The 21,369-nt window shown below is 36.5% G+C and overlaps 12 protein-coding genes and 1 further gene across 12 annotated transcripts, besides 1 other annotated feature; 6 read left to right on the plus strand and 7 right to left on the minus strand.

Annotated features, from left to right (window-relative positions):
* Positions 1-86: 86 nt before the first annotated feature.
* Positions 87-3,122, plus strand: MPH1 (3'-5' DNA helicase; the record flags this gene model as incomplete). Its single annotated transcript, XM_003646282.1, has 1 exon — positions 87-3,122. The coding sequence occupies one exon, from the start codon at positions 87-89 to the stop codon at positions 3,120-3,122; it is 3,036 nt and encodes a 1,011-aa protein (XP_003646330.1).
* Positions 3,123-3,725: 603 nt separating this feature from the next.
* On the plus strand, positions 3,726-4,324 carry TMA20 (translation machinery-associated protein 20; the record flags this gene model as incomplete). Its single annotated transcript, XM_003646283.1, has 2 exons — positions 3,726-3,736; positions 3,790-4,324. 2 exons carry the CDS (start codon positions 3,726-3,728, stop codon positions 4,322-4,324), a joined length of 546 nt encoding a protein of 181 aa, XP_003646331.1.
* A 58-nt stretch (positions 4,325-4,382) lies between these two features.
* On the minus strand, positions 4,383-5,870 carry PAC2 (Pac2p; the record flags this gene model as incomplete). Its single annotated transcript, XM_003646284.1, has 1 exon — positions 4,383-5,870. The coding sequence occupies one exon, from the start codon at positions 5,868-5,870 to the stop codon at positions 4,383-4,385; it is 1,488 nt and encodes a 495-aa protein (XP_003646332.1).
* Positions 5,871-6,069: 199 nt separating this feature from the next.
* On the minus strand, positions 6,070-7,635 carry NUG1 (RNA-binding GTPase NUG1; the record flags this gene model as incomplete). The annotated part of the gene is made up of 1 exon (XM_003646285.1): positions 6,070-7,635. The coding sequence occupies one exon, from the start codon at positions 7,633-7,635 to the stop codon at positions 6,070-6,072; it is 1,566 nt and encodes a 521-aa protein (XP_003646333.1).
* Positions 7,636-7,965: 330 nt separating this feature from the next.
* Positions 7,966-9,030, plus strand: SUA7 (transcription factor TFIIB; the record flags this gene model as incomplete). The annotated part of the gene is made up of 1 exon (XM_003646286.1): positions 7,966-9,030. One exon carries the CDS (start codon positions 7,966-7,968, stop codon positions 9,028-9,030), a length of 1,065 nt encoding a protein of 354 aa, XP_003646334.1.
* A 219-nt stretch (positions 9,031-9,249) lies between these two features.
* On the minus strand, positions 9,250-11,184 carry YND1 (apyrase; the record flags this gene model as incomplete). The annotated part of the gene is made up of 1 exon (XM_003646287.1): positions 9,250-11,184. One exon carries the CDS (start codon positions 11,182-11,184, stop codon positions 9,250-9,252), a length of 1,935 nt encoding a protein of 644 aa, XP_003646335.1.
* Positions 11,185-11,487: 303 nt separating this feature from the next.
* On the minus strand, positions 11,488-12,162 carry FMP52 (Fmp52p; the record flags this gene model as incomplete). Its single annotated transcript, XM_003646288.1, has 1 exon — positions 11,488-12,162. The coding sequence occupies one exon, from the start codon at positions 12,160-12,162 to the stop codon at positions 11,488-11,490; it is 675 nt and encodes a 224-aa protein (XP_003646336.1).
* A 526-nt stretch (positions 12,163-12,688) lies between these two features.
* Positions 12,689-13,264, minus strand: Ecym_4480 (uncharacterized protein; the record flags this gene model as incomplete). Its single annotated transcript, XM_003646289.1, has 1 exon — positions 12,689-13,264. The coding sequence occupies one exon, from the start codon at positions 13,262-13,264 to the stop codon at positions 12,689-12,691; it is 576 nt and encodes a 191-aa protein (XP_003646337.1).
* Positions 13,265-13,541: 277 nt separating this feature from the next.
* PMI40 (mannose-6-phosphate isomerase PMI40) lies at positions 13,542-14,834 on the plus strand (the record flags this gene model as incomplete). Its single annotated transcript, XM_003646290.1, has 1 exon — positions 13,542-14,834. One exon carries the CDS (start codon positions 13,542-13,544, stop codon positions 14,832-14,834), a length of 1,293 nt encoding a protein of 430 aa, XP_003646338.1.
* Positions 14,835-15,091: 257 nt separating this feature from the next.
* On the minus strand, positions 15,092-15,787 carry NOP16 (Nop16p; the record flags this gene model as incomplete). Its single annotated transcript, XM_003646291.1, has 1 exon — positions 15,092-15,787. One exon carries the CDS (start codon positions 15,785-15,787, stop codon positions 15,092-15,094), a length of 696 nt encoding a protein of 231 aa, XP_003646339.1.
* A 595-nt stretch (positions 15,788-16,382) lies between these two features.
* Positions 16,383-17,450, plus strand: SGN1 (Sgn1p; the record flags this gene model as incomplete). Its single annotated transcript, XM_003646292.1, has 1 exon — positions 16,383-17,450. One exon carries the CDS (start codon positions 16,383-16,385, stop codon positions 17,448-17,450), a length of 1,068 nt encoding a protein of 355 aa, XP_003646340.1.
* An 809-nt stretch (positions 17,451-18,259) lies between these two features.
* Positions 18,260-18,461: a sequence feature (centromere 4).
* A 533-nt stretch (positions 18,462-18,994) lies between these two features.
* Ecym_4484 lies at positions 18,995-19,629 on the plus strand (the record flags this gene model as incomplete).
* An 83-nt stretch (positions 19,630-19,712) lies between these two features.
* Positions 19,713-21,257, minus strand: Ecym_4485 (uncharacterized protein; the record flags this gene model as incomplete). The annotated part of the gene is made up of 1 exon (XM_003646293.1): positions 19,713-21,257. One exon carries the CDS (start codon positions 21,255-21,257, stop codon positions 19,713-19,715), a length of 1,545 nt encoding a protein of 514 aa, XP_003646341.1.
* Between the last annotated feature and the right edge of the window lie 112 nt (positions 21,258-21,369).

The raw sequence follows: 21,369 nt of genomic DNA on the forward strand, positions 1-21,369 counted from the left end.
TCAATCGTAGTTAACAATACAAACGCGATGATTTTTCTGTTAAGTACTTTGTACATCCTTGAAATTATTGAAATTGAAAACATGAGATGACCACAAACATGTCAGACTTTAGTGACCTTGAGGATGCTGACTTAGAGGAATTGCTTGATACCAAGGTAAATCGGTGTGTCCAAACCAGTGTTATCAGACATCCTTTATTGGTCCAACGTGATCTAACAGGGAAAGTATTAGAGGGGGAGAAAAGGTATTATGAGGAAATCAAGACAACAGTTACATACAAACCTACTCACCACCAGCTATGCTACGATCAGTTAAATTCATTTATATATCCAACAAATTATGAGGTACGTGATTACCAATATGAAATTGTGAAGAGAGCTTTATTTGAAAATGTGTTATGCGCCATTCCAACCGGTATGGGGAAGACATTTATTGCAAGTACGGTCATGTTGAATTATTTTAGATGGACAAAGAATGCAAAGATAATCTTCACCGCACCAACTCGACCATTAGTTGCGCAGCAGATCAAGGCTTGTTTGGGTGTTACTGGAATTCCATACAATCAGACGGCGATATTGTTGGATAAGAGTCGTAAACATCGAGAACAGATATGGGCAGAAAAGCGGGTATTCTTTGCTACACCACAAGTTATAGAAAACGATTTGAAAAGAGGAGTGTTGAATCCCAAAGATATCGTTTTGGTAGTTATAGATGAAGCACACAGAGCACGGGGATCGTATGCTTATGTTGAGGTTACAAAATTTATCGAAAGATTTAATACCTCTTACAGAATGCTTGCACTTACAGCAACACCAGCAACCGATATAGAGGGTGTTCAAGAAGTAGTTGAAAACTTGCAAATTTCAAAGATTGAGATTAGAACTGAAGAGAGTGAGGATATTGTGAAATATATGAAACGGAGAGATTATGAGAAAGTAAATGTACCTTTCACTTCTGAGATTGAAGACATTATAGAACAGATAGGTATCGCTGCAACTCCAGTGCTAAAAGAAGCTGTTCAACTGGGTTTATATGATGATTGTGAGCCTGTAAATATAAATGCATATGTGGCAATGCAACAAAGTCAAAGACTTATCTCAAATTCTTCAATTCCAGAGGGGGTAAAATGGAAGAACTATTTTACCTTACAGTTGTTATCCCATGTGGGTCATATGTTGAAGAGACTAAAGATTTATGGTATCCGGACGTTTTATTCTTATTTTGATAATAAATACAGGGAGTTTACGACTAAGTGTGAATTGGGCAAATCCAAAAACAAAACTGCTCAATCGTTCTATTCCAGTCCAATATTGAAAAATGTTATCAAAACTTGTCAGCGGTACTTATCCGTTCCTGAATTCTTGGGACATGGAAAATTGCAGTGCGTTAGGAATGAATTATCTACGTTTTTTGTAAACGTTAATGCTGATTCCAGAGTCATTATATTTACCGAGCTTAGAGAATCTGCATTGGAAATCGTTAAATGCATTGATGACATGAATGATAAAAGCTTTAGACCCCATATCTTTATTGGCCAAGCCAGAGGTAAAGAAGGGTTCGATCAAACTGAATACATTAGAAAATATACACCAAAAGGTAGGACTAAGGCAGACCGATTTCGTAGAATAGATGAGGAAAGACAAATTCAAGAGGAAAAGATGAAGAAGAAAGAAGAGGAAAAGTTATTAAGGAGTTCTCGGAGAACTGGAAGCTCTGAGGAAGCCCAGATCACCGGAATGTCTCAGAAACAACAAAAAGAGGTTATCAGCAAGTTCAAGAAGGGTGAATATAATGTCCTTGTTTGTACTTCTATTGGAGAAGAAGGCTTAGATATTGGAGAAGTTGACATGATTATTTGCTACGATACCACCAGCAGTCCGATCAAAAATATTCAACGTATGGGTAGGACTGGTAGAAAACGAGATGGTAGAATTGTTCTGTTGTTAAGTGATAATGAGTCGAATAAGTTTGAAAAGGCCATGGAAGATTATGCCCAATTACAAAGGCTGATTGGCCAGGGCTCAATAAACTACAAAGTCGCAGATCGCATTATACCAGCTAACATGAATCCGAAATGCCAGAAAGAATTTATCACGGTGTCTGCCACAAATAATGAAGTGAATGAAATGGAAGATACAGATGCTGTGATTAAATTTGCCACACAAGCGATGTTGGGTAAATTAGATAATAAGAAGACAGGGAAGAAAAAGGTAACGAAAGCAACACCTAAGAGGTTCTTTATGCCTGATAATGTTGAGCATGGCATAGTTCCCGCTGTTAATTTAGTCAACAGGTATGATATAAGAGAAAATGGAGAGTATGAATTAGCGGAGAAATCCACAAATAAGAAGAAACTTACCAACGTTCCCAAAGGGCAACACACACTGTTAGATCGACTAGAGCATGATTCTTTAGAATCAGATATGTCTTCCCCAGAAATGGCAAGTCAAAATCTAATTGTTGATATTAAACCTAAACTTCTGTCTGATATTCTGATGAAACAAGACATAACCCTTGGAGCTGATCAAATTCCTTCTTCCTATGATTCCGAAATACTAAATCCTGATACTACAATGGTTTTTGACACTAAACACCTAGAGTTCCCGTCAAAAAGGTCACTCGATACAGACGACCCACCTCAACTACTGAAGAAACAAAAAGCAGATAAAAATGCCTTCATTGACAAAGAAACCACCTACAAAAATACTTTCAACAAGTCAGATGGACTCTTGACCCCAAGCGAAAAGAAATACTTTGAAGAGAATTACTCATCAGTTAACCTGGTATCTTGGGAACCCAAACCACTCTTTTCCCATCCTAAACTTAAGGTGTATAAAATACCACATTGCGAAAGAGTACGTTCAATTATATCTGTATTTGACGCAATGAATAATGACGATAAAGAACAGATTATTGAAATGCATAGGAAAAATGCAATTGCACGTCGAGTAGAACATCAATTAGCCACTGAAACTAATGAACCAACTCATCGCGCTGTTATTGTATCAAATCATGATATAAGATTAATCTCACAGGAACTTGAATTTGAAGAAACTTGTGATCGTAGCGAAATAGACGTCTTAGATGACGATGGTGGACTCTCTGATTTACTCTGCATCTGATTAGATAACTTAATTTACTGTAGTAATATATATCGAGGCTTCCTATAATAACGTCTAATTTAAATCTATATTATCCATTAACATATAACGTATAATATGACCATGTTGAGGCCTCTTATATAAAGCAAATTGAGAAAAAGTTCATTCGTTCCAACTCCATTCATCTTATTACACCTTTCTTTCAATTCCCCATCCTTATGCACGGGAAATACGCATATCAGTGAGGATCCGTCCGAGATTGTGTTATTGCTGGTTGAAAACTTTAACCATGACCCGCTCCTCATAGTTTTAAGCGCGCCTTATGCACTGTATCTATGTAGGGAATTTTTGGAATTATCGTTTTTATCAACTGTTCATTGTTGAACATACTTTCTTAGACCAATATATGTGAGACCACATATGAGGGATGAGGATAATGTATATAAACTAGTCGGAAGCTTGATTCAAGTTCTCTCTGCAATAAAAGAATTGTGGCCGTTGGTTAGTTGAGTTTAAGCTAGAGTCCGGGTAATGGTTATTTGAGTGTAGGTTGTTGAAATTGGGGCTCTGATATAATAACTGCTTGATGAATCTTACATAGATGAGCACCGGTAGCATATAGCAATGTTTAAGAAGTATGTTTGATTGGGTTAATGGTATCTATGCTCACTTACTAACAAATCTGAAGGTTTTCTAAAGAGGATATACATACTCGTACTAGAGTGAAGTCATCTGTGCAGAGATCCTTGAAGGCTACGCTGGTTAAACAGTTTCCAGGTCTGGAGGAAGTGATCGACGAGTTGATACCTAAGAAGGCTGAAATGCAAATTATAAAATGTACGGATAAAATACAATTGTATACTGTTGATAATGAAGTGTATTTCTTTCAAAAGTTTGATGAATTGATTCCTACATTGAAATTTGTTCATAAATTTCCTCAAGCGTTTCCCACGGTTCAAGTCGATAGAGGGGCTATTAAGTTTGTATTATCTGGGGCTAACATTATGTGCCCGGGTCTGACTTCTGCTGGTGCTAAGATTCCAGAATCTCCCGGCTTTGAGCAGGACTCTCTTGTTATCATTAATGCAGAAAACAAAGAGAATGCCCTTGCTGTTGGTAAGCTATTAATGTCGACTGATGACATTCGTTCTATCAACAAAGGCCATGGGGTAGAAATGATCCATCACTTGGGTGACTGCCTCTGGAATTTCAGTTTAGATTAGAAGTATTGCAGTGTCTAGTTCGTTTTTTTTTGAAGCGGCTATATGTTTGATATAGATCTCAATGTACATTATCTAAAGTAACGTATATATTAGATCCTGTGCTGATACCAAAATTACTTATTGACGAAAATTCATGATTGAAACTGATGATGATGTCTGGCACTATCGAATAGGTAAGTTTCACCGACAGCACATCTGCATTTATGTGCTTCGCAATAAGGCTTTTTAGATAACGGACTGATATACTATTCAATACATTCAATTCAAATTCTAGTGGATCGACCGTATGGACTTTAATACGACATATACGGTTCGCTATGAAATTTGCAGTTTCTGATGACGCCTCTCTTTCAGAAATATTATGGTGCTGCATGAGCGAACCCCAGCGATGTAATAACCTGTCATATGAGATGAGCCCCGATTGAACCTTAGAAATAAAATAAAACTCTGCATCTTCACGAAGCTCTCTAGTCAATATGCTGCCATTAAGCATAGTTATATTGGATACTCTAGCAATAATTTGATAGAAACTGTCTGTTTCTGAGGACTCATCAGAACAAAATGGGTTCTCATCGATTCTCAAACCTTTTAAATTTGGAAACTTCAAGTTTATTTTGTCTAGAGTTGCCCAATTATCTATTTTGTTCTTAGAAATGTCTAGTCTTTGAATACTATCACAGGTATCTAGAGATATATCAGATATTTCGTTTTCTGCTACAAGTAATGTAGTGATAAATGCTGACGAAAAGGTAGGTGGGAGTTTCTTGATTCCATTTTGGGATATGTTGAGCTCCCTGAGGCTCCTGGGAACTGTAACTTCATCAAGGCAATTGATATTGTTATCTTGTACATTCAATGATTCAAGATTCGGAAACGATCTCATTATAAGTTTTATAAACTCTGCTGTAAGGCGGCAATATACCAAAGTGAGACTTTTCAGATTTGGACATACTACCTGTTCAGAATAATTCATTTGAAACACATTGCCACTTACATCTAATTGGCGGATAGTTGGCAATTTTGAAACAATAGTTACCACCTCGTTGAAATCTGTCAATAGGTTGAAAGATAAATCCAAACTTTCAACACTTGTGCATCTTTCAGAAAGCTCTGCTAATTCTTCGGAAGACCCAGCTGATCTAACACATAACCGTGATAAAGATAATAACTTTAAATTAGAGTAGTCATTGTATATCTGAGCCAGTTTATCGAAACCATATGATTCCAATTTTTTAGACCCTATATACATCGTCTCAATGCTACGCAAGTTATCACCATATTTCGTGTTTAATGCGTGTAACAATGTCCTGTCTGCATCCAAACTCTGCAATAACTTCGACTCTTTCATTATTGTTGCTGAATTACCAGTTAGAGTGCTGAAGTAGCGCGTTCCATTTACTTCACCATCATGTCTCCCTCTTTCTATATTATCCCATTCTAGACCATATGCAGTAATATCTTCACCCCAGTCTGAGATCGTTCCAATAAATCTAATGATGCATAATTCACTGCTTATTTGCAATCTATCTCCAACTTTATAAACCATAGATGAACCTTAGCTAGCGTTTATTGGTGGGTTCAGTAACTTCCCGCACGTTTCACGAAGTGTGAACTATATATCAGAGTGATAAAGTTTTCGGATCACCAAGTTATATTAAATACTATATATAATGCACAATTCAATGAGTCTAAGTATAAAAAAAGCTCTGTATATATAACGAATAAATGAAATGCATTTAAATTTCTTATTCTTTCATTAGAGCATCTTCGTTGCTAGCTTGAACAGCTTTATCTAAGGAAGTAAATAGGCCATCAAGATCAAATTCCTTGGACCACTGTTGAACAATAGTTGTTTGCTCCACTTTCTTTGGAGCATGCGTAGCGCCAGTGCCTAATGTCTCTTTCTGTTTATCGACTTCAGTGGCTGATGCCTTAGAGGAGTTTGGTAAGACCCAGCCTAAAATCTTTCCGTCTCTCCAATCATTCAACACCGACATCCCCGCACTTGATAGATTAGGAATACCACCTTTACTTAGCCTTCCCCTTTTACGTGCAACATGGATTAAGAACTGCTTTGTGAATTGGTCTGGATCTGATGCTGCGATTGGAGGAATTTCATAAAAAGCCTTAAAACTCGAGGTCATCTCGTCGCTCTGTGATAGTCTTTTAATCAACTTTAAAACCGCAGGATATGGGTCAATGTTATATTTATGTGGTAAAGCATTTAGTAGAGCTAATTCCGCCTCTTGTTCAGTCTTACCTTTCTTACTGGATTCACCTGGGAAGCAGATACCCGGTGAATCCAAAATCTTCAACTTGTTATCTATTTTAACCTCCCTCAATGATGTGGTAACACCAGCTTGGTTTCCCACAGGGCAAGCTTTCGAAGATCCACCTTTGCGACTGGTTAAGGCATTAATAACTGAGGATTTACCAACATTTGGATAACCGATAACACCAACTACGATAGACCGTTTTAAATTGGAGTTATTTGCATATATTTTCAGGGAGTCCAATAACCCACTAGCAGTTGCAGCTTGGGTCAACTTTTTGTTAAATGAAGAAGCATTCGTAGCACCTGGAGAGGCCCGGAATGGAACAGTTGGAAAACTGGACTTCAAGAAGGTCAGCCACTGTTCTAGAACAGTTGGGGGAACCAAATCAATCTTGTTAAGTACCAAAATTAGCCTTTTACCTTGAGATTGTAAAACAGCATGTTCGACCTTTCTAGACCTGGTACCTTCGGGGTCTCTAGCATCCAATACATAAAGAACAACGTCGGATGCATCAACAACATATTTGAACACTTTATCATATGCCTTTCTGGACTTCTCAAGTTCAGATTCTCCTTCTTCTGAATCCTCGTAAAAGTTTACATCATATTCTGTCACAGACAAGTCCTCTTCCCTTAAATCCATGTCATCAGAACCATCATATTCTTTGGCTGCTCTTTGAGCTGATTCCATAAGAGCCTCCAACCCAGTGGCCCCATCCTCAGCGTCTTCCATGCCCTCACCATCCGACATCTCGGCTCTTTCCTCGACAGAACAACGCTTGGCTTCTATCCTTTCCGCTCGCTTACGCTCTCTCTCCTCCATATCCAATCTTTTCTTCTGCTCAATTGTCTCTAATATTTTATTCTTATAAGGAAAATTAGATGGAATACCTGGGTCTTTCTGTACTCTTGATTTCCAAGTTACATCCTTCTTAGCCAGTTTTCTATCTTTACGATTTTGAGCAGCTGCCTTCTTTTTGATACCCTCCCTCATTCGAGTTGATACCCTCTTGGAAGTCTTCTTTCTAACCCTCATGTTTTGCTTTAATGAAAAAGATGATTAAAGATATCCAATCCTCTGGAAAACCAGTCTGTCAAGATTTATGCCTTGGTGTAATAACAACTATGTTCACTCATCTCATCTCATCGCGCCGGAGGTGAATCAACAAATTTTTCAAAAAAACTGAAAAAGAAATAATTCGTGTATGGTGATGGTTGATTTCGTGTATGGTGCTCTGATGGAGGGGCGAATTTTGTACAATTTGAGTGGCGAAACACTTCTCAAGTTGGCTACATTTGTCATACAAACAACAGGTTTCTGTTCTCGGCCAGCCGTAACCCCTCGCCCCTAAGAGTCCATATCTGAATGTCTTTGCCTACTGCTGCTCACGCAAATGCTGCTGCTACTGCAAGAAGGACGGGACCTAACTTGAATATCGTTATTTCTTGTCCTGAATGTAAAGTATATCCTCCTAAAGTTGTCGAGAGATTTAGTGAAGGTGACATTGTGTGTGCTCTGTGTGGGTTGGTCCTTTCTGATAGGATTGTGGACACTAGATCAGAGTGGCGTACTTTTTCCAACGATGATCAGAATGGAGATGATCCCAGTCGTGTGGGCGAGGCTTCAAATCCGTTGTTGGATGGCAATCATTTATCTACCAGAATTGGTCAAGCACAAGGTAGTGATGTGAAGTTGACCCGAGAATTAAATAGAGCGCAAAGCAAGTCGATTGTTGATAAGAAGGATAACGAGTTGCAAGCTTCATACGCTAAGATCACGATGATGTGTGATGCGGCCGAGTTACCGAAGATTGTCAAGGATTGCGCCAAAGAAGCATACAAGCTTTGTTTTGAAGAGCGTGCATTGAAGGGTAAGTCTCAGGAGAGTATAATGGCCTCTGTAATCTTGTTAGGGTGCCGAAGGGCAGAAGTTGGTAGGTCTTTTAAGGAAATCCTGTCTCTAACAAACGTTAGAAAGAAGGAAATTGGCAAGACGCTGAATATAATTAAAAAAATTCTACGAGAAAAGAATGATAGAGGTTTTGTCAACATTGACACTGCAAATATATCGACTGGTCAAACGAGTGCCGAGACTTTTATTCCAAGATTCTGCTCTCACTTGGGATTATCAGTTCAAGTTGCAAACGCTGCAGAGTACATTGCCAAACATGCAAAGGACATTAATGTATTGGCGGGTAGATCACCCATTACCATAGCAGCATCAGCCATCTATATGGCGAATCTATTATTCAAATTTAACATTACACCTGCTCAGATTAGTTCTACGCTGCAAGTCACTGAAGGTACCGTTAAAGGTGGATACAAGGTACTATATGAGCATAAGGAAAAGGTCGTGGATCCTGAGCTGGTTTCGAGTGGCAAGGTGAGCTTTGATGATCTCCCAAAGGTTAGTGATAAAGGGGATAAATAAGCTTACGGATATAGTGTTGTGTAATTTCAGGATGTGTTTTTTTTCAAATATACATGTACAGAACTGTTCTTGTTATTCTACATTCTGGTTATGAAGTAGCCTACGCACTGTGAGTTTATAAATTTAAAAAAATACCATATAACTGTGCTATATATATGAATGACATTCATTGCTATCAAGACTAAAGTAGTACCAGACTCACAATTCTTGTGGAAAGGATTAAAATTTAGATGATGGACGATTAAACTTGGAAAAATCTGCCATAGAAAAAGCAGTTCTTATTGTGCCATCAGATAATGCAGGGGATACAACACCTGATGCAAGTCTATCTTGCATTGAAAATTCCTCTTCAGATTTCTGGGAGCTTTGATTCAACATGCTCCTACTTCTGAATTGAAATCCGTCTCTTTCAACATTAAATCTATTAGAAGACAAAATACCTTCCTCTAGTTCACATAAAGGATCCACAAATGGAATTTCATTGTATTTAATTTTTTTAAATTTGTTTTGGAGATAATGAATACTGTTTCTGATGCCTGAGAAATTTAAATTCTGGGATAGACGAAGTTTTACAACAGCCACGTAAATGACGAAGCATACTAGCAAGAGCAGCATGACATGATATGAAAAGTGCATGAATCCTTGTACAGAAGAGTCAAAGGAACCCGTTGAGAGAGAGCCTGAAATATACTTCACACCTAGTTTCTTTCTATAGGAGCTTGGCATCAGCCCTACAACCTTTTTCTTAGTACCTACTTTAACCATCCCCGATGCATACAAAAGAATTTTGCCCAATGTCCAAGAAATTTCTGTACCATCTATTTCATCTGCGCTAAGGAATGAGATATGTTTTGGGACATTTGCTCCTTCATCAACGTTTTTTGAACTGTCTATTCCAAGGCGTGGAAAACCGAACCCTTCATGTAGAACATTAATAACCCAATTTGCTTTAAAACACGCATCCCGCAGCAAATCTTCATCTAAGTTATTATAAAGGCCTTTTTGATTGTTTTCTTTTAAAACAGACCAATCGCTCTCACAGAATTCTTTGACTTTCATACTAAACTCCACATGATTGTACTCGCCTCCCAGCTTAAAGATATCGTTAGTAGTATACCAATATTCAGACACCCCCAAAAACCTATCCTTTTCAAAATCAATCTTTGGAGCATGAACACCGTTAAATAAGCACGAGTCTTCCTTACATGGTTTGTTCTTAGCCAAGAGAGGATACATATATCTGCTGCACTGATCGTAGTTTCCTGATCCGATAACATTAAATGTTACGTTATCAAGAGTAAAGGTGGTTTTAGCATTTTTAGGCAAACAAGGGTCTGTCAATTCATTACTTACAGAATTTTCACAATCATTGCAGGCTGATATATGATCATCTAAGTTGACCAATTGGGATAAATATCTTTTCCGCGTTTCATTAGTGCCAAAGTTCAGCCAAGTACCAGCAAAAACTTGCCATGTCTGAACATCGCCATTCACGCTTTTTAATATAATTGTAGATACATCCTCAGAATGAGCCTGCAACTCCTGTTCGTTGTTCGGCTTAAATGCAATTTGAGTTGAAGCTCCACCCATATCCATGAAGCCATATGAATCATGTAATTCAACGGACGTATCATAAACATTAAAATAACCCTTTAAATAGTTCAAAGCAAGCCATCCGTATAGCCCTTCAGTTTCACCATCAATAGTTTGTACTTGCATCTCACAGTTATGAAATAAAAACTCCGTATCATGGCGGATTTTACGGCAAAGGTGCTCAGTAATCTTATCTCGCTTGTGCTGGGGAACCAACCTCATACCTGCAGTTGATTGAATAAATACAGGAGTATCCTTAATTTTATCCTTCGGAATAATCGTCTCTGAAAACTTCAATAGTGACTTAATATGTCCCTTGAACGCTTTATCTGGTTTATCTTGGAAACTTGATAGCCCAGGAGTAAACTTCTTAGTCCAGTTCTTGTTGCAGTATATGTGAGGCACTGAGCGTAAAATCGCAGCATTATCATCAGTGTTTCCTTCCAATAGGTATCCTGGATCTTGCCACTTGTATACATAAATCCTAGAGCCTGATGACCCTGCATCAATCACCACCCCATACCTATCATGTTCACTATCCTCTGATTCGTTCTTTTCCATTGTAAAATAGATAGGAACAACAAACTTTTATATTACTTTATACCCAAATTCCAGCTAAATGAGTTGCAGCAAAAATAGCTTATCAGTGTATTTGGTTATTGGTGTAATTGAATATAAACTGTGGACAGCAGGGTGTGTGCTATGTGGTTTAAACTATATGATGTAAAATTGAAAAAATCCATGTTACGATATATATATATATAGTATCATGTCTTAAGTCATATGATACAAGAATGAACAAAATATACAGAAAGCACTGCTATTTTTCTATCTTAGATAGCCTTAAATAGCAAATTTAGTTGTCTAATCACTGTTAGCGGTTTCTAGTATTCCTGAAGAGTGTACAATTTTCACTTTATTCTTGTCAGTCCCATCATCTACCGACAGTTTCACTGCGACTTTGCCAACCTCATCGGCATAAACAGGGCAACCAAGAAGATATTGCAGTTTACCTCTGTATATCCAACTAGCAAGCTTCGTAATTAGACTGCGGCCAAAGCCAGTGTAATTGGAGTCTCTTTCTCCTAATAGAACTCCTGGCCTCAATAAAATAGTTCTTTCGAAGCCTAAGGCAAGTACATCACGTTCAAGCTCGCCCTTCATCTTGAAATATGGTAATCTAGACTCAATGCTAGCTCCAAGGGAACTAACAAGTACCAGAGTTTTACAACCTTTTTCTTTTGCGGCTTTAGCCACTGCTAGGTTCAAACCATGATCTATCTTGTATTGATTTTCTATACTACCAGCAGCTGCTTTTGTTGTGCCTAGGGCACTAAACAGAACATTGATCCCGTCTGGAATACTGTCAATCCAGGTTTCTGTATCTTCATTTATTATCGACTTCACAGAGTCCCCACAATTTGGAATCTCTCTTCGAGAAATTGAATACACATTAGAAAATAACTTACAATCATTTGTAGCATATTTCAAAATTGCTGAGCCGCATAATCCGGTAGCGCCAATAACAAGGGCATTCATTTCACCACTAAGTATTAAAATTAAAACAGCGATGTTTTTGGTTATAAAATGTGTAGGTGAGTTGAACGTGTGTGCTTGTATTTTTTTAGACTCCAGGATAGTCAATTAGCCAGTCAGCTTGTCTTCTTTCTGTAAGGGATGATAATAATTTCACTAACTTGGTAATCCTGTAAGATATAATCCTCTTCTTGCCTTTTGAACGTAGCAACGGATATAATCAAACTTCCACAGCTCCAGCGGAATCAATTTGTAATGAGCACAAGTTTTCGATAATTCATTTATATTTATGTATAAATGTATAAATATATTCCATATCCACATCTTATCTATATCTATATCTTTTTATACACATATCTAGCGTATTTTATTGCAGTATTTATACAACCCGGCTGGCAGCTCGAATTCTGTCGTACTGTTGCCTTGCACATAAATGCAGATGGATATATATATGTATGTATATATGTATGTATGTATGCAAGGTATCCATCTCGAAATGAACCCTAGTAGTACGCACTCACTTATTCTCTTATTCATCAAAATCTAGTGTCATGCCTAAATATTCCTGTTTACACCAATTCTCGATTACTTGGCGCATACTGTGGTTTAACGGCGTCATTTCGATCGAGCTTGGCCACTCCGAGTGCCTTTTGACTCTCGAGAATGAGGGAACATAGGCGTTCTCAGGAACGATCACATTGTCTTCAATTATAACCACATCTCCAATTGTACAACATCTAGATAACACTGAATTAGCTCCTATCACGACTCTGCTGCCCATCCTTTTACAATGTATCTGGGCACCCGGTTTCACCAACGTGTACGAGTTCATGACAAGGGGGCAATGCACTGAGACCATTTTCCCTGAGGCTTTATCGGTTTTGTAGCCTATTATAGCCGGTTTTACAACACACGCTGCCCCAAGCATACAAAATCTACCCATAGATATTGCACTAGCCGTTTTTTCTAAAGTTCTTACATTGCCTTCCACTATACAGTCCTCCTTAATTAAACAAGAGCCAGCAATTAAAATCCTTTGGGGCCCGGTTACCGTTGCTTTCTTCGATATCCGGTTTCCATTACTAGTCTCAATCCATTCTGCCATTCCTAGTGCTATATATCTCAAAATAACCTTGAATGCCTACCGCCTAATACATGAATGATTGGTTCTTCTATTTATCTGAACCTTTAAACGGGGTCATCTTTGCAAAACATCACCAGAAAGATATTGAGAGGTATTGTCGGAAAAATGAGAAATTACGAAAACGTGTAAAAAGGAGATACCAGGTTCTTCAGTAAAAGACTACTACCGCTATTTGTTAGTTATAAGGAAGTAAAAGGCGATCTTTGTGGATATATCTCGGACGAAATAACTAGGCAGAATGACTGATAATAAGGTTTTCAGATTGGAGACTGGTTTTCAGCAGTACGATTGGGGGAAGGTCGGCACCTCTTCTGCTGTAGCTCAATATGCAGCTAGTTCTAATCCTTCTTTGAAGATTGAAGAAGATAAGCCGTATGCAGAGCTGTGGATGGGCACACATCATAAGGTTCCGTCTTTGAAACTTGGTACTGATGAATCACTTAGGGATTTAATTGCCAAGAATCCAATGGATATGTTGGGCGCAGGTATTGTGAAGAAATTTCAGTCTACCAATGAGTTGCCTTTTTTGTTTAAAGTGTTATCAATTGAGAAGGTTTTATCGATTCAAGCTCATCCAGATATACCTCTTGCTAAAAAGTTACATTTGCAGGATCCTAAGAATTATCCTGATGGTAACCATAAGCCGGAGATGGCCATTGCTGTCACCGATTTCGAGGGTTTCTGTGGGTTTAAACCGTTAGAAGAAATTTCAGATGAGTTACAACGTATTCCAGAATTTAAAAATGTTGTTTCTGATGAAGTTGCTGAGCAATTTATTCGAGGGATAAAGCCTCAAGCAACTTTAGGATCCAAAGAAGATGAGACCAATAAGAAGTTACTGCAAGCTGTGTTTAGTAACGTTATGAATGCCTCTGAGGAGCTGATCACCATTAATGCCCGTGCTTTAATTAAAAGAGCTATATCTTCTCCTTCAGATTTCAATAACCGAACGTTGCCTGACCTATTAATCAGACTAAATCGGCAATTCCCAGACGATGTTGGTTTGTTCTGTGGTGGCATGTTGTTGAACCATTGTACTTTGAAAGCAGGTGAAGCAATCTTCTTGAGAGCGAAGGACCCCCACGCATATATTTCCGGTGATATCATTGAATGTATGGCTGCTTCGGATAACGTAGTGAGAGCTGGCTTCACACCTAAGTTCAAAGATGTGAATAATTTGGTTTCTATGTTAACATACACCTACGAAGCTGTGGAAAAGCAAAAGATGCAACTCGAGCCTTTTAAGAAGTCTAGTGGTGAAGGAAATGCTACACTGTATAACCCACCAATAGAAGAATTCTCCGTTATTCGGACAACATTTCAAGATGCAGTTGGAACTAGAAGTTTTGAAGGTCTGCAAGGTCCATCAATTCTTATAACTACCAGTGGTAGTGGCTCAATTCAGGCCGGTGATTTGAATCTGAAAGCTGAACCTGGTTTTGTATTCTTTATTGGACCGGAAACGGAAATAAAACTAATTGCTAATGATAAAGAATTCATTACTTATAGAGCATTTGTTGAGCCCAACTGAAGCCCTTGTTCACACCCTAAAAGTTACACAGCTTATTTTTTTGTTCTTCGCCTTATTTATATTAGTATCACTACTAAGTGAATATCAATTTTTATGAAAATAGTTAACTAAATGGGGCTCTAATGAGCTGTTATTTATCCGGTTATTAGCGCCATCGCACTGGGCAATCTAGGTTTGGTGTATCAACAGAAACCGGGACTCTGGTGTATCAAAATATATTTTACAGAATGAAAGCGATAAATAATTGTATATTAAATTTATTCAATGCTATGAATCTTCTTCCATTTGGTTATTCTCCTCTTTAAATCACCTGCAGTCTGTTGGTAAATATTTAAGCTCATATCACGGGACATTTTCTTGTAATCATCTCCATGCTTTTTGTAAAGGCTTTCTAGCCATTCGTTTTCCCTGCTACTATTTATACGTTCTTTTTTGACAAATTTGGCAGTAGCAAATTCTTCCAGCTCCTTTACAACATCAGTTTTCTGTTCGGAATCCTCTATCTTCTTCTTCAGTTCTTCTACATCCATATCAATATCAATCTGTTTCATTTTACCATATACAACCTTTACAACAGCACCATCAGCATCACGCTGGATACGAGCTTCCCCCTCTGGAATTAGATTTTCATCGAATTCTTCTTCAGTGTCATTCTTATCATCTTTTTCTATATTATCTGAATCTTCGCTGTCGTAATCTGCAAATGTAGACTGTACAAGCGGTTCCTTCTTTAATACCTTGCCTAAATCAGCCTCCGAACCACCAGCTGGGGTACCCAGTTTACCTCTTAAACCTAATTTCTTATAGTTCTGAGATAAAGTCAAACTATAATCCCAGTTCTTCTCAATAATTGGATTACATGCTATATTAATTTTCCTTTGCTTGTCCTTTCTTCTTCTAGACACCTTCTTGACGGATGATTTTGCCATCTTTCTTTTTCTTACAGAAGCCATCACTGAAGTATATTGCAGACTATCTTATCCGATGCTTTTGATTATGCCTTATCAACTAAAGTCTCTGTATAATTGATCAGTATGTATGTCAGCTCATCTCATCTCTTCTCTTATCATCTTAATAGTTCCATTACCTTAGAAAATTTTTGAGCTCGTACCACGTGACCATGGCCAGTGAATTCAATATATGTCACGTGCTTATGATTTTACATAAGGTGACTGCTGGCATAGAAGATATATCTGATTAGATGAAGAGTAAACTTCCTCAGTTTGCAATATCCTGGAGGGCCCTTGCGATGTTTCATGCATTCTATATATAAAGGAAGGTATTTTCGGCAGATTCATCGGAATTTAAAATGTTTCATTTTAAGTCATGTGATATTATTGTTACCCGGATGTGTGTACAGTCTGAAATAATCATTTAAAAAAAAAGTATAGTTCGGGTTGCAGATTAGCAGAAGGGCTACCGTCTACTTCAATTGAAGAAATAAAATCTGCACCGGTGTCATCTTATAACTCAAATTGCTTAGGATTGGACTTTTGAGTGTCTAGAGAACCCAGGATAACAACCGAATTATCTTGAGAAGTATAACTAATGACAGAAAGTGCCATTGCATTGCCCCTTGAGCATACTGCTACTAAAGCCGTTACTGAAACAGTGAAAAATTTGCAGTTAGACGGTGAAACCAGTAATATGCATGAGTTGAAGGACCAAGATGAATTATTGGAAACAACTGAAGATGGTAAAGAGTTATATGATAATACCTTTGAAGGACAAAAGGAATTATTTTTACAATTAGGTAAGGATGAGAAACATGCTAAGCAGGTCGAGCTGGATACTCGTTCCATCTTTGTTAGCAGTATTACTCCCGAAACTACTGCAGAGACTTTAGAAACACATTTTAAAGATGTTGGAATGATTAATAGGATTACTATTCTGCACAACAAGAGGACTGGAGAACCAAAGGGGTATGCATATATTGAATTCGAAATGGTGGAATCAGTTGCAAAGGCATTGGAACTAAATGGATCCGAGTTTAATAACAAGATAATTACGGTCGCCAAAAAGAGAACTAACTTACCTGGATTTGGGAAACCTTTTGCTTATCATCACAACCAGCATATCCAGAATACTGATGGTAGTAATTCTTTTCACAAACAACATAATCGCTCTCATCTACAACATTCTCATCAGCAACAGCAGCAGCAATTACAACAACACCATCAACAGCAGCAACAGCAACAACATCAACAACGACAACAATATTTTTACGGTAATCAATGGCAAAATGGATTTATACATCCTCATTGGAATTTTGCTGCCTATAATGCCTATACTCCATACAAGGCTGCAAATTACTATCCTGCTTATCGGTATCACCAGCAACCACAACACTCACAGAACATATCACAAAATAACAGACCTCAGCAACGTACTTCGAATGGTGCGTTTAGAAATGTTTATAGAGGTACTTACAACAATGCTAAGAGAGGAGCTTACAATGGTAGCAGAAAGTCTAGAAATAATAACATTGCAAATAACTCCATTGGTTCTGTACAAGATGAAAATGATGAACATGGGTCGCATAAGCATGATTTGCCCGTTTCTTCTCCATATAAACCTGTTGCGCAATCTTCAGAAACTGGTACCCAGGAAGCTTAACCTCGAAACAATTAAGGTTATGAGTAATTGGGAAATATTCTGATGGACTTCTTTCCTCGTTTTTTATTTCCTACTGGATCTGCTCATTTGTATTTTCATTATTGTCATTTACTAATAATATTACATTACTCTTTTTCATCAAAAAGGTTTCGTTTTCTTAATACCTGACGAACTGTACTTTTTAATGTACGTTCTTAAGCTAATGTAAAATAATACTCATTTGTAACACCTTGCTTACAATGAAATTTTATCAGTAAATAAACTTTCTAAAGTATTTGAATACAAAATATATATATATATATATTTTACTAGCATTAACTATTATTATCTACTATATATAATAAGTCAATTAACAAAATATTTGTTACGTCACAGAAAAATCTCATTAACCGTGTGCTTGATACAATTGTTAAAAATTCAAAATAAAAATATTAAATATTTATTTTACCAAAAAAAAAAATAATAATAAAAAATAATATAAAATAATATAAAATAATATAAAATAATATAAAAAATACAAAATAGTTCAAGGCAAATAACGAGTTATCTCAACTTTTTCGACAATTTTTTAAAACCATTCTCTAATGTACTTCGTTTCAATTAAATAAATCATTAATTAATTAATTATTTCATTATTCTATACTAAATTAATTACTATTAATTCTAAATAATCAAATATGTTGTTATTATGATGTATATAACGCTAATTTTACATTCTTAATTTAATTTTAAAAAAACATTGATTATTGGAAGTAAGTAAATTTTATAATTCATATGAGGATTTTGTTTAAAAAAGTTTTTGTTTAAACATTTTTTTATTTTTCGGAAATCATAAACAACCTATATTATTAATTTATAATCTAATACAATATATTAGTCTATTATATTGCCATCAATATATTTTATTATATTAATAGAAAATATATATTTGTTGGTTTTAAGTATAATAGTTTTGAAATATTATATTAATATTTATATGCTTAATTGTTATTAATATTTTGTATCATGTGATTAATATTTACGCGTATTAATATATTTATTTGATAATCTACAGTAATAAAATATTGAGAATACGTTATACTGTTAATTCATTAAACAACTTCTACGTTTTTTATTCGCAACTACTTTTTAGCTAGTTCTGTGCCTCTTTCTGTTAGCTGTGAATCGCTTGCTTTTGATATATATAATTTTAAGTTTCTGTAATTATTTCATATTTTCGGAGTTTTTGTTTTTAATATTTTTTAAATATGTACTGATATGTACAACAGATGGCAATCAATATATACACTTAAGATGCACACATATATGGCACACGAGATAAGTTATGGATTCTGCTGAACTATAATTGGTAGTTCAAGATATTAGCTCCTAGCATCAAATCTAATTCAGCTGTTGCTAATTTTGGAACCTTCAAAAATGCTTCTGATTTATTTGATCATCATTAACGAATAATACTTAATGTTGAACTGGAAGTGTTTTCAGTATTTAACACGTAGTTTCACTTACATCAATCTACTGCAGTAAGCAAGTCTTGTTTTCAAATAATGAAGTTCTCAAATCTGTTATTACTCTGTGGTATTGGGGCTTGGGCTGTAAATGCTGAAGATGTTGAAGAAGACATAGAATCTCCAAGGGTTGCAAACTTTGATATTGAATATTTCATTGCCGAAAACCCAAACTTCGATCCATCATCATTTTCTGAATTAGATTCTGGTCAAAATGTTACTCTGAACTTCAATTTTACGAATTTTGAAAAAATAACGTTAGTGTTGTTGCCGTTGGTGGTAGTATTGTAAATGCATATAGTGGATCGATTGTTGCTAACATTACGGAAACTGGTATTGGACAAATTAATGTTGCTGTCAATGACTCAATTAAATTCAAGCAGATTTTAACTTTGGAGCTTGCCGAAGGTGATTATTATCTAATACCTAGCGTTATTGTCATTGATGAGGAGCCCATCAGGGTAGCTACAAGGCCTTCCTTGATTAGGATCAATCCACCACCTATGTCTTTCCTCAATCCAAAATTTTTATTTGTACAGGCTATTTTACTTTCCATCCTTGTCTATGGATCTTACTACTTCATCAATCAGAATTCTGCTCGCAAAACCTCAAAATTACCGGCTCAAATTAAAGTCGATGAATCTTGGTTACCTGAAATTCATAAGAACAATTAATTTTTGAATATATTATTGATTTAATTGTACGGCTTAGATAAGAGATATATTCTACTATATATCAGTTTTTATTATAAAACATTTTACGCATCTAGTTTCAATTCAAGTAGTATGGTATCAATTGACTCTAAATCGCGGTTATATTTCAGCAGCCTATGTTTCTTTCTTAAGTCTATGTTATGATGACATTCCAAAAGTCGAAAATCTTCTAATGTCAAAGCATACTTTTTGAGTAGATAGTACCTCATATCATCTACCAGTTCAATTGTGTCTGTTTCTTGCCGACAGTTGATTCTCTCTGCGCTCATCAAAATAGCAGCCTTCAATTCTTCATCTGCAGAGTACCTGTCTAAGTTATCGACAATTATCTTGGCTGCATATTGTTCTAGTCTCTCCATACCAGTATCCCATGCTGCATATAGCACTTCAAAAATTGAGTGCCGTTCTAAGAGTTGATGTGATTGCATTATAGTTACAGCAGCCATACTCTTTAATCTGTCGATTAACAAGGCATTAGCTACCATTAATACTTCAATTGCCCATTCCCATGGTATTTCAAGGCAGTCAAAATATAGGTATGATAATATAACTTCTGCAACATGTAAATCAGAGGATGGAAGTGTTATTATTGGGAATTTTTGATATCGGTCAAGAATATTATTATCCGTCCTTTTGTATCCAGCCGATTCAGAGAAAGGTGAAGTGAACATGACTTTAAAGTATTCAGCCCTCATTAAAATTGACCTGTGTGCGGGATATATATATCCAGAGTACTCACCAGTTTTGACTAACAAAAATATATCCATCATTGAACCGCCATCCCTCATTGAATTCAGTTCATTATCAGGGATATCTCTATAATCCTCTGTGCTGATTTTCTTCTTCAATATGTTATTGACCATAAATGAACGTAATTGTGACTTTGCTTCCTCAGTAAACTTAAATTGTAACTCATTTATATAAGTGCGTTTCTTGGACGAATAAATGAAATGATTAACTGTGTTAATATATTCCGCTAATGATGGTATGGCTAGTTTCTCACAGAACATCTTCAGGAATTTGTAGTCATGCTGAGTAACTTCATGCAAGACAGGTATTAGATATAAAAATTTAACAACCAACGCAAAAGCATTCAGAGATTCTCCATATGGCATTTCAATAATACTTTTATCCTTCCAAACAGTTGTCAGTTTCTCATAAAAATACGGGCTTCTGGCAGCTAGCAACAACCGATGTAGTCGAAATTCGCAATCACTATTAAACCTAAAAACTATATCTTGGCATTCTAGGCTTGAATTATTGAATAAAGCCGAAACATGTATAGCAAAAGGCTGCTTAATATCAACAGCCTTAGAAATATCGTATTCAAGTAAAACATCCCTAATTGAGTCATTTAAAGCCCCGTAAATGCACCTTGCACCTTCATATCGGTCCCGGTCACAAACAGCTCCCCTGGAAAGTAACAGCTTAACCGCTTCAATGTGTCCACAAAGGCTTGCGAGGAATAATGGGGTATTATCAAACCTATCGAGACCATTAACATTCGCCCCAGATGCAATCAGCCTATCAATATTCTCCAAATCACCAATCCTGCATGCATAGCAAAGGTCATTGAACTTTTTGTCCATAACAACACACAGCGAAACTCAGACCAATAATATTCGTCTAGATCCAGCTAGATTCTCAAAATAAGTATCTTTAAAAAAATCCTATTAACATTTCAGAACGTTTAAATGTGCA

Source organism: Eremothecium cymbalariae, chromosome 4, assembly GCF_000235365.1.
Source record: "Eremothecium cymbalariae DBVPG#7215 chromosome 4, complete sequence".
NCBI classification, from domain to species: domain Eukaryota; kingdom Fungi; phylum Ascomycota; class Saccharomycetes; order Saccharomycetales; family Saccharomycetaceae; genus Eremothecium; species Eremothecium cymbalariae.